At 44.1% G+C, this 18,598-nt stretch overlaps 1 protein-coding gene across 4 annotated transcripts in view; it reads left to right on the top strand.

The window, feature by feature from the left end:
• LOC130404789 (stromal membrane-associated protein 1-like) overlaps positions 1 to 18,598 on the top strand; it is a 75,754-nt gene that overhangs the window by 11,859 nt on the left and 45,297 nt on the right. For all 4 annotated transcript variants that reach the window (XM_056609689.1, XM_056609690.1, XM_056609688.1 and 1 more), the window contains exons 2-4: positions 4,184 to 4,317; positions 5,739 to 5,824; positions 8,518 to 8,593. In XM_056609689.1, coding sequence (XP_056465664.1) covers positions 4,184 to 4,317; positions 5,739 to 5,824; positions 8,518 to 8,593 — 296 coding nt within the window. The remainder of the gene's footprint in view (positions 1 to 4,183; positions 4,318 to 5,738; positions 5,825 to 8,517; positions 8,594 to 18,598) is intronic.

The raw sequence follows: 18,598 nt of genomic DNA, 5'->3' as shown, positions 1-18,598 counted from the left end.
CATTGTGTATCATTATGCTAGCTTATAGTGTGTGTTTTTGTATATGTGGGTACATATACCAACCAGCATGCAGTAGTGTAACTTTACAATATAGCTCAGAGAAGTTTACTGAATAAATGTACTGAATATCTACTTTGACTGAACGTAATATATCTGAAGAAGTCTTGCTGTGTTTTCGTCTCATCAATATGCCAACGGCAGCGTAGGTTACCACAAAGGTTATTTGAATTGCATGCAATGCAAACAGTACAGGAATGGTTGCTTTAATTCAGCCGTAATACAGCTGAGGGCGGGAGCCAATGAGGGCTAGTCTTAATTCAAGCCTCATCCCTCTGCATTAGCATCTGCTGGATGCGGTCTTCCCTCTCTGTCTCTCTTACTCTGCCCCCCTCTCCGTCTACGTCCCACGCCCGTTTGTTCTGGGTCTCTTTTAAATATTGATTGAGAGACTCATTGGGAGGACGTTAAAAGCCTCGGTTTGCACCCGTCTTCACTTGGCTGCAGCCCCGCCCTAGCAGCTTGGAGGCTGCCATTGTTTTTCATCATGCAGAGGGGGCCTGGGGTGGCACCGAGAACACGCCTCACACAAGACAGAAGATACTGACATCGCTGCTGCGTTGGTGTATTCTACTGCCTATCACTGCACAAAAAACGCAAATGCAGACGTATTCGCAGAAATTGAGTGTCTCTCATTCCTGGGTGTTCTCGGAAGTGTGTGTGTGTGTGTGTGTGTGTGTGTGTGTGTGTGTGTGCACTCCGCACACAATGGCACAAGTTTAAACAGTTTGAGTGTCTGATTTTGGCTCGGCCAGTGATCAGTCATTTAGAACCTAAGTGGATGTACGCTGCGCACCAGGAGTATACACGCGCACGCATTGACGCTCGATCAGTTTAGTAATTAACACATTAGTCCAAGTTGTGTTGCTTGCTTTGCGGTGCCTTTGGCAGGTTGTGGTTTTTCTGTGGCTGCTGTAGCGCTGCTCCTATAATTGGGTGTAATCTCCTTCTCTTCATGTTGAATTGAACTAATGTAAAGAGACGACTATAAAAGCAGCATGCTTGTTGGCAGCGTGTCGCGGATGGTGGGTGAAGTCGCCGCTGTGAGGACAACAAAGTGTGTTTTTTTGGTTTGTACGAAAAACAGTCCCTGGAGGTGTTTATTTATGCATCCTTTGATTAGTGTTGAGACAAATGGGTTTCGGATGGCTCGTGCATACAATACAGACAATATCCGTTCACTTAAAATCTATGCATCCAATAATTTTTTTTTGTACCCATTCCTTCAGTAATGGGAAATAATAATAAATTTAACTCGTACTGCTTTTCATTCGGTTATGGGATTGCAGGGCCTCCAGTGCTCAGCAGAACCCCATGGGACGGCATGGTCACATGTTGTGATATCTGTGCTGTGATTGGTTAATGCCCCGTCTCGTGCTGTATTGAGGGATGTCTCTGCTGCTCTGTTTGTCAGGCTGGTAAAGGGTTGCTCACGTGATCTTCAGCAAGACAACGCGTGCCATATTAAATCAAGCTCCTAGCAGCTGCAGAAAGCCCCCCCACTGTGTATTTATTTGTCTCATTGTTTCTGAGTCCCGGTAACAACAGAAGTACAGATTAATATTTATCAATCTTTCTTGTATTGAATATTGTCTATGAATACTGTAGTATTTTTGTTAACACGCTCATACTTTATTGACATACTTTATTACATATTTAATTATTTGATGGTTTTTATATCAAATGCCTTTTTATTTTGTATGTGTTTTCTGCCCTTAAATTGAGACAAATTTCAATTTGTTTGCTTAATTTCAACCACATTTCTCCCTAAAAAATATACAAATTCTATTGACATTTCCATAATTGAGTTGATACTCTGAATGGAAACCATTTCGAGCCTTCACTGAACAAGCCTTACTAAGTGATCCTCTGGCTGAGGGCAGCCATTCAGCACCTAGCCCAAAAACCCAATCCAGGATGGACCTGATTTGCCGAAGCCAGCAAAACAGGAAAGCATTTAATCTCTAATCATCCTCTTTGCATCCTCTTAGCTGCGGCCTGTTATCATTTGTGCACCTCACCTAGGCAAACACGCCGTTATTCTTTTTCGTACGGAGAATAAAATTCACATTCCACTGCTGAAAGAGCATTTTCCACGAACTCCGGTAAATTAGCCTAAAGGCCTGAGATTTGTCAACTGATTGATCGGATTTCGATCTCGATTTCGATTTCGGTCACAAAACTAATATAATCAAGTTTTCTTTTTTTCTTCTTTTTCTTTTTTTAGAGTAGCTGGATACATATCTGTACATTATTATTAGATTTGAACATTTTTCTTTTTGACAATTTTGTGTATATGTTTAGGTCGAAATTTCCAAGTTCTCAGTTACAAAGTGTTTTTAGTGAGAGACATGCTGAATAAATACATCATGTTTTGAAACTCAAAAATAACCGTTCGAATAATCGGGATTTCAATATTGAAATAATCGTGATCTATGATTTTTCCCATAACGGAGCAGCCCTACTCTGGGCTGTAGATGCTGTGGTTGATAAGCGCGTTTCACCAGCCCGTACTGTAGCCGAGGACGCCTGGCACAGAGAGCCCTGTATCAACTCAACCAGAGGACTCTATTTTCAGGGGAAAATGTTTTTGCGCGAGTCATTTACTTGTCTAAACTCAATCAACCCCTGCCGCGCCGCTCGACAGGTTCTGTTAATAGAGAATTCTCTCTCATGCTGGTGAAACGGGGAGATCCTGCGATGAGCCCGGCGTTTCCAGAGTCCTTTTTTTCATGTAATTCCATTCCAAACTGCCAGGTTATCAAATTGGGTTTGATTGATTTATCAGCACTCTTTTTCATCCGAGGATGTCTCTGAGTTCACGCTTGGGTTTGCGGTCTGCCTCTTTGAAATACAATTTTCATAAACAATGATGTTTACAGACATATTCGTATCCAATCGTTTCTGAGACTGGTCTGGACTGTATCCTTGACACATCATTTATTTATTAATCTTTTTGAAGTCTGCCACCAAACATGGCCAGATTTATTTTAATTGGATTTCTCAATAGTCCTAATGAGAATTTGTTAAAATATGTAAAGTATCTAATATTATTTTCTTCTTCTATCCATCACTCCGTAGAGCAGCAGTCCATTTCAGCGCGGCATAATTCAATCAAACTCGAAGCTTACTGCTGCTGAGCCTGTGTTTTTTTTTTTTTCAGACTACTCGTATAAGGCTTAGTTCATCCCTCGCCCGAGAGCCGCATTAAGAAAACCTCTGCGCATTAGCGCTGGTGCATTATCACGGCCACATGGCTGTTTAGCCGGAGGCCGGACCAGCCAGTCCGACTTGGCCGCCTTCCTGCTTTTCCACGCCCCGCTCCGAACAAGGACCCTGCAGCCGGACTCTGTCTTGAGCCCAGACCCCCCCCCCCCGATCCACATCACTAGGTCCAGTTGATTTCTATGGCTCTTTCCCTCTGTAGATGAATGTGGTTCTGTTGGAACAGCTAATGTAGCTGGGGGTAGATCAGCATCTCTCTCTGGGGTGCTCGTTGGAGCGTGGGCGTCTCTGGAGAAAACTCCCACAAGGCTAAGAACTGGCTGGTAACCAGGTGTGGAAAGGACCGTGGTGTGAGATGTTAACATTCAGATTCATTTTTGTGTAGAAAATAATTGCATTATTAATTATTTTGGCCATGTCCTTTGGCCATGTTCCACATGATGTAGAATGATTCATATGGATGAGGATGAAGACAAGGACTTGGCAGGGTATCAGAATAAATTATCTAAGGATACTGCGCTTCATTGGAATCACACAGAGCGATGTTATGAGTCTAGGCGCAGGCTTCACAGCTCACAGGTGAAGCAAGTGTTTTCTGTAAGGTTTCATTGTCACGGTTCTCTCATAATACATTTGAGATATGGGTTGTCTTCCAAGGCCTGATTCCCTTTAGAATTCTTGTGTTAGCTTCATGATCTGGTCATGGTCGCTTCAAGTATCATCCGAGTCAAAAAGCTGTGTTCTATTTCTCGCCACCTTAAACCCATAAGTCATGAGGGTTTTGTGAATGCACGAATCCACCACTCGACCTTCTTAGTGCTTCTATCGTTCGCTGCTTTTATGTTAATATACAGTATATCTATATATAAATATATGTGTCTAAAACCGTTCATCTCCCCAGGTCCGCGGTGGGCGTCATGGAACCTGGGGGTGTTCATGTGCATCCGCTGCGCCGGGATCCATCGCAACCTGGGGGTCCACATCGCCAGGGTCAAGTCTGTGAATCTGGACCAGTGGACCCCGGAACAGATCCAGGTAAAGAACCTCATTCAGTCCCTCTGGGACACGGCCACACACAACCGTCAGCAGGCGGTTTATAGTAACATAACACCGAAGATATTAGATATTCACACTAGAACCCGACCGATATAGATTTTTAAGGCCGATACCGATACGAATATTTTGTGATTTAAAAATCCGATATGCCGATATATCGGCCGATATATATATATATATATATATATAATATATATATATATAAAAAAAAAATCCAGAAACGCGCAACAAAACAAACACATTTACCTAACATTGGTTATTTGTAGTTATCCTTTAAATCCTTTTCACTCTCAGCTAACACGTAACAACAGCAAAACTGGACATGGTAGTCATGATTAAGTCATGCTTACGACTTTAGAGAATTTATGGGGATGTTCTTTTAATTGTTATTCAAGCAAGGTATGTCTCATGACAGTTGCCAACTTACCATGAACACACTTGCACACATGAACAACACCGATGATCTCCGTCGATCTCCGTCATTCACTCTGCCTAACTCTGGCTGAATCAGCGGGTTTGGGCGTTACCAACTTTTTTTCATTTATCGGCCATTATAAATGCCGATACCGAATAGTTTGAAAAATGCCTAATATCGGCCGATAATATCGGCCTGCCGATATATCGGTCGGGCTCTAATTCACACAAACACCCTGACCGACACTAGTGCATGCACGTGCGTTGTTTAGAAGTAGCTCCTGACCTCAGATGTGACTGAGTAACGTTAAGTGCTGCACGTGAACTGCAACGTGGCGTGGTTGACCTCGAGCGCGTGTGTCAGAGTGTGACTGTCTGTGCTTAGGGGCTCTGTCCATCTATCACCTCCCTGAGTGGAATAGACGGCATGGTAATAATCACAGCTGACTAATTAATCCTGCATGGCTGATCAGTAAAACTCTGTCTCCCCCATTTATGCCATCATCTTCCCATCCATCAGCCACCTCTAATTCGGGCTTGACAGATTGTTTGTGCGTGTGCGTGTGTGTGTGTGTGTGTGTGTGTGTGTGTGTGTGTGTGTGTGTCTTCCCCTTCCCCTCCGCTTTACCTTTGTAGGGGAACAAAGGTACAGCAATACAAGATAATATCAATATTGGCATTTCAGACTCTGCGGTCTCAGGGTTTAGATAATATCTCTATTGTAATACTGTGATGACATTTTAATCTGTTATGTCTGATATTGACACAGTCACTATTGCGTGAATGCCCTCTCTTGTTCTCCACACCTTGTTCTCCACAACACTTGGTTCTCGAATTCATAGCAAAAACGGGATACTGTTCGAAAAGCACTGCATTTGATTCAGTAAATAATGCACAGCTGTATCCGGCCTCCCTCTCAAGGGAGAGACAAGTTCTCTCCCCCTTCCCTGGAGCTGAACAGTGCTGCTTTCTCCCCCCCCGCCCAGAGCATGGTGGACATCGGGAACAGACGGGCCCGCCTGATGTACGAGGCCCACCTCCCAGAGAGCTTCAGACGGCCCCAGACGGACCAGTATCCTGCAACTGGGGTGTGTGTGTGTGTGTGTGTGTGTGTGTTTTTTATTTACAATTTACATTGTCTTTGAATGAATTGCATGTGTTTGTGTGTCTATATGATCTATGGTTGATGTATGGATAGTTGCAACGTATTTATAAGGGTTCATTGACTAAACACTCCAGTGATGCTCCATCAACGCCACCACAGGTGACGTTAGACAGCGAGGGGACCACCTGCTGTCAAACAGTGAGGCTTATCAATGAGTTAAAGCTAGGGTAGGCAGTCCTAGTCTTTTCCTTTTTTTTGTCCGAGCATTTGATTTATTGATTGCTGTCGGGAAAACGACAAACAAAAAAATGCTTCTAAAATAAATTGCCTACCCTAGCTTTAATAAGAGTCCAGCCTATGAATCTGTCTATATAGATAAGACCTCATGGCTTAAACAAAATGATCTTCCCTGCTAGAGTAATACAATCAAATGGAGCGAAATGCACTCGGAAGTCTGCATGAAATGCAAATGACCTATTACCAATCGTTGGCTCATTTCCACTGCCATATTATTCACCTCATAAAGACTTGGGTATGCCAGAAAGGGATTTTATATCCATCTAATCAACATCGCTACAGATTATGAGAGTGACGTAGTCACGTTTTAACCAATAATGTTTCACCCCCCCAGAGCCTGTAACCGGCTAATGCACATCTGGGATACACATACAGAAGTTGCAGTTTGCAGTTTTTATTTATTTTCAACCCATTCAAATCCTCTTTGATCAAACCACATTCCCCTCTATTTTGCACAGTGGAAATATCTCATTATGTTTCCTTAGAATGTTGTCCTTGAACAGAAGCAAGACATATGGTCGGGCGCATGGCGCTGTCTCTCTCTATTTTTGCGCTGTGCAACAGCGTCTATGCTATAGTGCCTGCAGCATCTGTGGCTGTATGAGCAGCATATGCTTCGATCATGTCCTCCGGCAGGGCTGAGCTCGGGGCCCCCTCCCCACGCCCCCAGCCCGGCTGTAATGGCCTAACTCTGGGAACTGGGCGGGTGGTCATCACTCTGGACTCCGCGGGCCTCTATTAGCTCCCTCAACGGCAGCGCTACGGTCTGGAAAAGGCAGATAGTGTGTGTGTGTGTGTGTGTGTGTGTGTGTGTGTGTGTGTGTGTGTGTGTGTGTGTGTGTGTGTGTGTGTGTGTGTGTGTGTGTGTGGTGTGTGTGTGTGTGTGTGTGTGTGTGTGTGTGTGTGTGTGTGTGGGGAAAGGGTATGGGGCAGCGATGTTGAAAATGGGAGTCTTTTGTTGATTGTGGTTTTGTGCGGCTGTCTTTAATCTCTAAAATAATCGTGCGTGTGTGAGAGAGTGTGTGAGGGATGCATTTGGTTCAGCCTCTAAGAAGGATATCAGGCTGCTGTACGGGTCTGCGTGCGCGTTGTGAATAAAGATCTGGGAGTATTCTTTTTCCCTTGGCTTTGTTTTCCATTAGCATGTGAATCGATGCGTCTTGCGCGCGTCCGGCGTGTTGAACACGCATCCCGGGGCCGTGCTTCTCTCTGCTACGTGTCAGAGTGCGGTGCTCTATCTGGTCATGACGACGATGTAAAGGCGCCCCTCGCCAGAGATGTGCCCACCCGCCCACCCTGAACGTAAATCATCTCCACAGCCCTATGTGGGAGACGGATCAGCGCGGGTGGTCGCCATTGTTCACATCCTTTGAAAGCCATGACCAGTTTCAATGTTGGAGCCCGACGATTGGAGTTAAGAGACAGGAATTAGCCATATTAGTATGATTCATTTTTCTGGGATCCTCCCCTAGATCTTGATGGTAGAGTGGATGAGTCCTTAATGGTTAGAAAGAAGGGGAAGATTTTAGCAAGATTTGAGCATCTTCATATGAGGGCAAGGTAATTTCCTGTCCATAAACTCATTTTTAAGGACATTCCTTTTAAGTGCATGAAGATGCTTTTTGATGTGTATTGCGTGTGTTTTAACGGCAGCATGTGCCTTCATGCAGTGATTATTATTCCAGGTAGAGCTTCCTCTTATTGGATGCATTTATTTTTCCACTAAGAAGCTTAGTTACAGAATTATATTTGTTTTTTATATGGCCTTAACGCCATTATATTTTATTTCTCAGTCATGGCATCAGGTTTTTGTCCTGCCGTAAAAATGGTTATCAATCCTCCCAGTTGTTTTTTTCCCCCCTTTCTCATTTGTATTGATCTGGAAGCTTATCGATGTTGGAAAGTGTTAGGATGTAACCGGATGAGTTATAAGGGTAGTCTATCTGGTGTCTGATGCCAAGCTGTCTCTTGAAAGTAAATTGTACCCCAAAGCAACCGTATCTTCCATTACAGTCTCTTGTGCTTCAGATTGCAATGTCTTTCCAATATACACCGGGTGTCTGGTTTATTCGCTACACCTTGGTACCACACTGGCAAATAAAAAAAATAAAAAATCAATATACAGTACTGCTCAGTTTTGTCAGAATTTAGCTAGGAACGAATGGCTTGTTTCCCCTTCAAATAGCCATGAGCAAGTACACCATAAGATCCAACCCGCTTAACGGGCCACAGAGCTCCTGTCCTTGGCTCAGCAGTGAGGGGAGAAAAGGCTGGAACATTGACTGAAAAGTGGTCAGTTTCCTTCTGATTGTGTTTTGTAAGCAAGTCGTGAGACATGGTCCCTAACCCCTGAACACTCTCAGAGCCATGGAGGTCTTCATCCGGGACAAGTACGAGAGGAAGAAGTACTACGACAAGGACGCGGTCACCACGCCACCGGTGAGTATCCTCTAACACGCCGCACACCCCACACCGCACTGCGCTAATGGTGTGTTCCTCAATCCTCGGACGCCAGCCTTCCGAGTCGGAAGTCGGGAAATCTCCCAGCTTTCTTGCGGCATTTCTCGGAGGCACGCCCCCCTTTTTGTCATCATCTCTCGGAATTCTGAAAGTAGGCCGAGAGCAGTGATGACGCTCTCAACACGGGCGCTGTGCCCGTGGAGAGATTTATTTTCTTTGTATTTGTACCACTTTGCTCATATTCATTTTGATTTTAAATGCTCTTACACACTTGATTACATTGTTACTTTATTCCGGTCACCAATTCATGCATTGCACGGTCTTGCTGTGCGTGCAATACAATGTTAAGTTGTGTTGTTTGTTTTCGGGCTGGTTTTCTAGAAAGGCTAATGTAGCTAACAATAAACGACGACTATTGATTCTGTCATGATTCTGTTTCATGACACAATCACAAAGACGAACAGGAACGCTATAGAGACTGGAAATTACGTCTAAAGTGCAACTCGGAAGGCTGGCGTCTGAGGATTCAGGAACACACCATTACACCGATGCACGCCCCGGGTTCGACTTGATATTTGATTTGCATTTTCAATTCCCTGTGTTGAACGGTGTGAGTGTTTTCTCTTTGTAACAGTTGTCAAATAATTATATTGAAAACCCTTGTGAAATCAAGTCTAATAAGGTTTATGAAACCATGGTACGCAGTGGTAAAACACTTATAATCCATGCCCCAGCGGAGGCAAAAACAAGCTTTTGTTTTGTTTTTGTAAAACAAAAAATAATAATACTAATTTAATTTAAATGAACAAGGAGATGGATAAAAGCCAAGTCAATGAATGATAAAGGCTGATATCGGATATGCTCAAAAAAGCGTTAATTAAAAACAATGGCTCAGGATTTCCGATGAGCCTATCTGAAGAACAGTTTTTCTAGTTTGACAAGTTCTGCTGATCTGATTTCCAGTAGGAGCGCCTCTTTCCATAATTGCGGCAAATGCCCGAGCCCCTCTGGTTGTGAATGTGGACCTGGGGAAGACTAGGAGCGTGACTCACAGATCTCACTCTTTTTTTCAGGCTCATAAAGGATCAACACATATGCTATAATGTGCATCTTGGTGCTTTACAGGCGATTTAATAAAGGTTGGAAATATATTCTAGTGTGCTCACATTTCTCTAAACGTGTTGGCAGTCTTTCAGCAGAATTTAGGACTGGTTTGAAGGTGTGATATTTGCTTTTGAGAACGGTGGGAATAAAGGGAGTTGCACTAGTAGGGTGCTCTCGGCTGAGAAAAGCATGATGAGCGGCGTTCTTTATCTGGCGGTCGAAGGTGAGGTTCGTCTAGGTTGGACGGTGCTGATGGTGTTTGGGCCAATCAACACTGTTTTCCTCTGCCGAAGGGGGTTGTGCAGCTGTATGTGCTAACATGGAAAGGGCAGTAGGAAGGTAAGGAAGTGAGGCGTCATGTCCATGACAAGCTTAAAAAGAGCCCGCTCTAGCTTTTACAAATCATCATTTATGTGACAAACATCGGAGCTCTACCTCGCACGGGACGCTGAGATGCTCTCAGGATCAATGTTTAGCAGAGCTGAGGTCCAAGGTTCCCCATACCTGGTGATCATCTTCCAACAGTGCAGAATCAGCCCAGCCAGGCTCCTACGCTGCCAGTCTCCTACATCCAGCCCAGCTCTGGCGCTGCCGCCCACGCTTATCATGGGCAGGGGGCTTAATTAACAAAGGAAGAGGGAGAGGAGAACATGGTGGTTCGGGGAACATTCAGCGGAAGGGCTTTGCCACAGGGATAACGGTACTTGATAATACTCAGAGAAGCCGGCCACCATTGCAGCCATAACCACGTTCTCAAAAGCATGCATTAGGTTTTTTTGGACACTTCATGTCAGTTCAATTTACCGTCCTCTTAACGATCTTCACTTTTAATCATGCATACACTCACTCTCTGAGTCCCTTCATTTAGAGGTAAATGTGTCATCAGTCTTTAGGGGTACTGTAATGCAGACCGCAATACACTGAAATGTAATGCTCATTTTATCGTGGAGCTCAACCATTAGAATGAAAAAAACGTACCCAGAGAGGTAGTTGATTGGCTTAAGCAGTTTTTTAGGCTGGGATTACTGCTCTTCGGTTGGTTGAACATCTATAGGGAAGGAATCCATTAAATGAAAAAACGGTTAACCATGGGATTGATGTCCAGCAGACCAACGGTAACCTTATGAGCCATTAACAGGGGATGCCCTCGTGTGTGTGTTTATATAGAGACTGTTTTATAATGTAAGCCACTTAATCACGCTGCAATTGTTATTAGATTACATTTAGTTGCAAATTAATGTTACGTGCATTTCTATTTCTCGTTCTAGATTTAAAAGTATGCTGTGCTTGTTACCCGGTGATTCCGATTGGTTGGTTGTGTTCCGACAGCGAATCCCAATTCAGTCATTTCCCTTCAACACCAAGCACTGGGGCATGTATAGTGTGTGCTGCAGTCCTCTGTGGACACTGCGGCTTGTGTCTAGTGATCAGCAAACTAGCAAATAAAGGCCCCATGAGTGAATACAACATCCAGGCAACGTTTGTCAAGTCTTCAACTCCACCGACAGCAAAAAGCGAGAATGTACATAAATTATTCATTTATGATTATTCTTCACATCAGTGTATCCAATCAGAAGTTATAAATCTATGTTTTCCGTTGATATGCATGGGGACATAGTAATAATATGTAATGAATGTTAAATTTTCAGAGGTTAATGGTATATTGTAGCCCATATTGAATATGTTTGAAAATCACAAACGCGGTATCTCATGGTGCGTTCGAGTATTCTCTGCGAACCGACTCGGATCTCGGATCTGATGCCACGCCTCAAGCGTTTTATTATTTCGCTCGGTCGTTGGAGGAAAACATGGACGCCACCCGGAAAGCTGTTGTCGCGGTAGCATTGGCAGAGGACCAGGCGATCCAATATAATAGTCAAGTCAAGTCAAGTTTATTTATATAGCACATTTAAAACAACAGTAGTTGACCAAAGTGCTGTACACAAATACAATATATTTGTGTACATAGGCAGAGATACGGACGCAGTAAGGTATTGCAGTAATACGAGTGATTGAAATTACCATTTAAACCACCAAATTGGTCCAAGCACAATGAAAACAGTTCATAGTTCAAGTCACAATGGGCGCAGCCATCTTGAATTCTGTCTTGGAATTTCGCTCGGTCACCACTGAGTTCAACCGAGATGGCGAGATCGCCGTCCGAGGAAAAGGGGCGTGTTTGTGCGTGTCGCTAGGCAACGTCCTCGGACCTCCGAGACGGATGGATATTAAAACGCACCATCAGACGTTATTGAGAGGTTTCAAAAGACCAGAGGCTGCTGCAGATTATCTTTTTGAAATTGTCAAAGGTGGGCAAAAATGAATTTTAATGAAAATCAATTTAATAAAGTGATGTAAATGAATTAAAATAAATCTGTGCTCAACTTTATGAGCTGTCCCTCTCAGAAGCTCATCAAGCCCACTGCCACTCCCTCTTTTGACCAATTGGCATGAAAAGTTAATCAGTTATCAGTTTGCGCTTAATTGGCCAACAACCAGCCTACCCTTCAGTTTAGGGCAAATCCATGCTGATCTTTTGCAGATATCCATAACGGCCACAAGGAGAGACTCACCGACATTAACACTTGGTGGAGGTAATAATATCCTCATTTCATTGTCGGACACTAATAAAGTTATTTCAGTATTTTGAATTAAAAAATAATATTGCCAAATCTGTCTAAAAAATTAAACTAAAGTTTGGTTCACTTGTGTCAGATATGATTAAGTGATTAAAATATGCATAATTGAAATAATGCCAATCTCCGATTAATCTTAGCTCCCATCTTACTATTTAGTCATTTTAGGAGACGCTAATTTCTAATGCGACTAACAGATAAAGCAACAGGTCAGGGTTGGACACCTTGTTGAAGGATCTTAAAAAAACATCACCCTAATGGCCCGTCAATCTATGCACACCTGTGTCCCAATATATCCCTCTTTCAGCTATAATAGCCTCTCAAAATTGCCATTAAGGAACACATTAGGGAAATTGAGCGTTGCTAATAAAAGTGACACCTGCCTGTCAGGGGGGAAATGAGACTTGTGTGCAGAAGTCCTCTTCCCGGGTTGATGAGCAAGGTGAGCTGTCCATCTCATGGTTATGGAGTGTTGCCGCGTGCGAATGCACCTTCCTTCTCGACGAGTGAGAATGTTTGTTTGGTGCCTGCATTCCAGCGAACCAGTGAGTGCTCTCGCCCAAGTCCCGGGCAACGTGTGGGCGTGTGAATGCTGACCCATCTGTCTTCAGAAGCTGGTGTGTTAATGAGACTGTGGGAATGTGTATGTGTGTACAAGGTTGTGTGTGTGTGTGTGTGTGTCTGTGGGGGTGTATAAAGCCTCTGCTGGAGCCGCCAGTGTAACTTCAACACATGTTATTTAGCCTCAACCTGTGGATTGTTAGACTTGCAATGAATCAAGCAGCTGGAAACCAAAAACACACTTTCACCACACAAAGTTCTCTTTGTCTGTGTATCGATTCTCTTTCGGCATCTTTCACTCTTTTTTTCCTTGTTCCTTCTGTGTCTGTACGCAATGGTCTCATGCAGGCGCATACACGTGGGCATTGTTTTCCACGTTGATTTCTGCATGCATCTCATTCTCTTTGACCCTCAAACGCTCCCCTCTCTTTATCGGTTTCCCGGTGGCCAGACCGGGATCTAAGATCTGTTTCCACCACCTATGCAGAAACCATAGGTTTGATATACAAATAAAGGATTTAATACTCATTATCACTTCAAGGCATTTTTGTAATGGCAGAGGAGAGAGGGAGAGGGCTAGAGAGACACTCTGTGTGTGGGGTCCTGGACCTGCTTCCAGCTGACCCTGGTGGTCTCCAGGATGACCCAGATACTGGACTGTGTGTTTGTGTCAGGGTGTGTGTCGGCACAAGCAAAATGCCTCATTTGTAGGGTTCTCAAGTTCTGGTTGGTTGAGCGATTGGTTGGTCGATATGCACTGTTTTGACCAATTCTTATTGGTCAGACGATCGCTGGTGCTTCTTATATAAGGAGAAAGAAATTCTTAATCCATTATTTCTGGGACTGGAGGGACATATGCAGACTGATGTATTTTAATTTTCAGCGATGGGCTATATTGTTAGAAATAACATAAAGAAAGGAGGTCAAAACACCCCTGTTTTGACAACTTTGAATCACTCAAGGCAGGATTCTAGTCGACACTTAATCAACATTTACTCGGCTCCAAACTAAGGCCGCGTTCACATCTAGCGGTTTTTTAAATCTGCCAGCGCTTGTTTTACATTATATTCCTATGGAGCTGAGTGTTTCTGGAAAAAGTCACGGCCGCTTTTTTAAACGCCTCTCCCAGTGTTTTTTTCTGCCATACGGAGCGTTGAAAAAAGTTCAACTTTCAGGAAGAAAGCGGCCGACTTCAGGCGTCTTTTGGGCAACTGCCCAATCACAAGCGGACCATTGACACTTCGTCACACAGGAAACTCTCAACTGTCAAAACAAGAAACAATGGCAGACAAATCACTCGGGACAGTGCCGGTGGAGCGATTAATAGTTTTAATTACAGAACATGGAGATCTACAACATGTCTAATGGGCTTTAGCCTGGATACGTAGTAGGCGAGTAACGTCGGGTCTAGAATGGATTCGTTGCTAGGCGATAGAAAAAACGCTCTCGGCGCTTTTAGGGCCAAAAACGCTGCCAGCTTTTCTTTTTGTTGAAAAAACGGTCGGCTGAACTTATCCCTATTACAAAAAACGCTAGATGTGAACGCGGCCTAATGGCACAAGGGAAAGACAAACAAGTATGTAGGCATATCATCTAAACACGCTTTACTTTGAAGCTCTGCTTTAACCAAGTCGGACTCGGACCATGTGTGGATCTGAAACCCATTGACTTCCTCCAACGCGCACTCAATAGCAAGGACAAAGAACTCAACGCTTTTTCGACTTTTCTCATGTTTAACCATACTAAAGTGTCAAATAATGACGTACATGCATTTCGACGTATTCCCTGCTGACGGTCTAGGTGGCTGCCGCGCCCCCATATGCCTGGTCAAATCTGCCCGCGCGCGCGCTTCAAGGAAGGTAACCAATCACAACGGAGTTGGCTTGGCAGGAGGGGGGCGAGGGGGCGGAGAAGGACGAAACCGAGTGTTGACAGAGAATTCTGAAAGCGCCCAGATGAGAGGAAGAGTTTCCCGAAAATCTACATAGTTTTTTGTGTATGGTTAAACATGACTCAATCATTATAACAACGTTTTTAGGTCATAAAAGTCGAAAAAGCATAATAGGTCCCCTTTAAGGAGCAACTTGCAAACTTCTTTATTACATTTTCCCCATCGACCAATCGATTGGTGGTAGAGTTGGTTGATTTCCGTCTACCGAGATGTTCTTTGGTTGACTACAGCCCTAATTATCTCAGTCTCACTGAAGTAGACAATGCTATTGTGGAGCTGACACTGTTCACACGTTTGAGATGTTTGAATTTCTTTTATATTTGGATCAAAAAGTTAAAACAAGGATAAAAAAGTTTTGGGCCATTCTTGATAATTGGCAAGCTACAAAGACTATTTTCAGCAAATTGTGTGCTAAGACGGATGCATTAACTATGCCTTTCACATTTTCTCTGCCATTTGCGACCATGGTGACCTTCAAGTCAGTCATTAAGGGGTAAGGATGTTGAGTTAGAACAAAACGAGACAAGAACAAGTGTGGATTATATGTTAGCCACTATCCGGCTGCTCTCACGACAAGGTCATAATCATTATCATAATAATTGGCAGTTGGACAATACCAAATGTCAGTTTTGAGTACTTCTAATGGCTGTCTTCCAAACCTGTGTTGAAAAGGAAAGCTTTTTTTTGGTTGTGTGTTTGGGCTTGCAACAAGACAGAGTACAAAGAGAAGAATATAGATTCATACTTTATTGTCATTGTGCAAACTTGTACAATGAAATTGGGGGTGGGTTAGGGTTATATGGCTCGCTATTCCTTTTTGATAGCAGCTACTCATAATCAATTTCTCAGAAGGTGATCCTGAAAGCTTGTATGAACGGTTTACGTAAGGAAAAACACTACATTCTAGATTTTAATCTTCTGAACCGATTAAAGCCTCACTCCACGGCAACTTAGCCCTGGCCTTTACATGTCCTCCCTCTTACAGACTAAGTTTTTTCTCCAGTCCGTATGCATTTGTCCATTCTACTCATCTTTTTACCATTTTATAAATTTTTCCTGATTTTATATTCTCTCTCACGTTCACATTTCTCTCTCTTGCTCTCTCGCTCTCTTGCTCGCCCTCATCCCTCTCTTTCTCTCTCTCCGTCTCTCTAAATCCCCCTTTCTCTCTCCCTTACAGCCTTTTATCTCGTGCGATGATCTATCGGCGTGCGTTTTTCGCTGTTTGGCACTTCTGGCAGCAACTTAAAGCTATCAAGAAGAAGTGGTTTTGATGTTGGGGGGGGGGGGGGGCGAGGGATAAATGCCCAGGATGGCCTTGCTCAGCAGCTTCAACGCTTGTTTAGATTCTGTTTGCCCCTCTCGACCCACCGCTGGGCGAACGGCAGCGAGCGCCGGTCTTTTGATGACTTAACAGAGGAGAAAGGAGCGGAGGGAAGGAAGGGCGGAGGGGAGGGGGGGATGGAGAAACATAACAACTGCCCACAAACAAATAAATAACAGGGCTGCCTTCCTGGGAGAAGGCTTCGAGCTCATTGTCCTGGGCGGCAGGCCCCGGGGGGGGAGGGCTTGGGGAGGATGTGCAGCAGTTAAGAAGAGGAAGAGGGAGTGGGGGGGGTGGGAGGGAGGTGGATGTCAGACTTTTTTCCTCTGGTTGCCTTCAGAAGTCTGCAGCTAATGAGTGCCTGTGGCGTTCAGTTTGGCTCCCCCTGGATCGAGGAGGAAGTTTGGGGGAGGGGGGGGGAGCAGGGTGTAGGGGTGCCCTAGCTAGAACATTTAGATTAGCATTAACATAGTCAGATTCAAACCTTTCTACTTTGGTACCATTTTTGGACGGCTAATCTAGTCTCAAAGGGAGCAGGAAAATGTATTAACACGATTAATGGCCTCTTGGAAGTAAAGACAAAAAAAAAGTGCCAAACGCTGTCTTCTTAAAGGTGCCCATGTGACTAGGCTGTTCCTTTGATTCGGTCGCTTGTTACGCCGTCGACTTTCATTCCCCCACTTCTAACCCCCCCCCCCTTCTGTCCCGGCTGCTCAGTGTATCTGGGTCTGCCTGACCCTCTTCCTCAGGTATGTCATGAGGTATTTCAGCAATTATGTGTTTATTTTTGTGTATTGATGCTGGAAATGATTATCTGTTGCATATGCACAAGAGGAATATTTGGTCTTGTATTTAAATTGGAACATGACTTGAAGGCTTTTTGTGACTGAAACTATAACTTGGGTTATGGCTTGATGTTTGCATGGCCACATTCATTCAGACAAGGTTATTATTGTTTTTAGAATGTGTTTCTGTCTCGGACAATAACATCAAAGCTGATTTGAGTCTAGCAATTTGGAATGTCTGAGCCTGGTTTGATTAGATTTGGAGAGTTGGCTGCAAATATCATCAGCCAGTCATGAGAAACAGTGTGGGTTTCAGACACCTGCCCCTCTCCCTTTCACACATGCAACACAGAATTCCTTGGGGGTATAATTGTGGCAACCGAAATACATTTTTACTTCATGGACAAAGTCTGTTCACTGGCTCTCCAAGCCAATGAAGAACATGATTGGCGAAAACAAAAGTGAAGCAAAATAAAGTGAGACACTTGTGCATCTAGATTTGTGCTTTTCCTCAAACTTGAAATTGCATCCTTAAAGCTAGTGTTGGCATTTTTTTTTACCAATATGTTTAAATTCTATATACCGCGACAGCTATAAAAAAAAAAAAAAACTGGTTGCTGTCACAGGCCTCTAATAGTGTGGCTTGGCAGGGTGCTGAGGCTTGGGATGGTGGAGTGACTGGGGAGGGAGACCTGAAGGGAGGGGTGGTATTATTTTGGTTGGATACTTTCATGGATACATCGTGCTTACTCTGGCTGGTTTCTAAAAATAGCTTGAAAGAGCCTTACTGTGAAACAGGTTCTCAGTCAAAGGTTTAGCTGAGGTTTAAATCGGTAGGCTTCGTATTTGATACACATTGACTTTAATTTTCAGGTGGTGTTTCCTGACGAGATATTTTTTGCATGCACACACCGATGAGGCTTGTGATGGCTCATTTCTCGCCCAAATCGTTTACACGATCATCCCCCGAAGCACTCCGGCACTCCCCCTCTCTATTTTAATATAGCAAGAGATTAGTGCAGGTACAGTAACCCTGTCAATATCACCTGCAAAAACCAACATCCTCTCATCCCCGCTTGTTTTTCATCTGGGGATTTTACTTTGTTGTTCATCGACCAATAGGTTGAGAGAAAGGCAAGCAGACCTCCTTGCACGCTCACTCACTCACTCACTCCTCCACTCACTCATTCCTTCACTCACACACTCACTCACTCACTCACTCCTCCACTCACTCACTCATTCCTTCACTCACACACTCACTCACTCACTCACTCACTCACTCCTCCACTCACTCACTCCTCCACTCACTCACTCCTCCACTCACTCACTCCTCCACTCACTCACTCCTCCACTCACTCACTCCTCCACTCACTCACTCCTCCACTCACCCACTCACTCACTCACTACTCCACTCACCCACTCACTCCTCCACTCACTCCTCCACTCACTCCTCCACTCACCCACTCACTCACTCCTCCACTCACCCACTCACTCACTCCTCCACTCACCCACTCCCTCCTCCACTCACTTACTCACTCAGGTCAATGTTATCTTAATGGAGGTCCTCCTCTCCACTTAGGTCTGTGACCCCTCTGAGCTTGTGTTGTTCACCTCACCCTGACT

This window comes from Gadus chalcogrammus, chromosome 15 (assembly GCF_026213295.1).
Source record: "Gadus chalcogrammus isolate NIFS_2021 chromosome 15, NIFS_Gcha_1.0, whole genome shotgun sequence".
Taxonomy (NCBI): domain Eukaryota; kingdom Metazoa; phylum Chordata; class Actinopteri; order Gadiformes; family Gadidae; genus Gadus; species Gadus chalcogrammus.
Note: the sequence above shows the minus strand (reverse complement) of the source record. Positions and strands in the feature narration are given on the sequence as shown.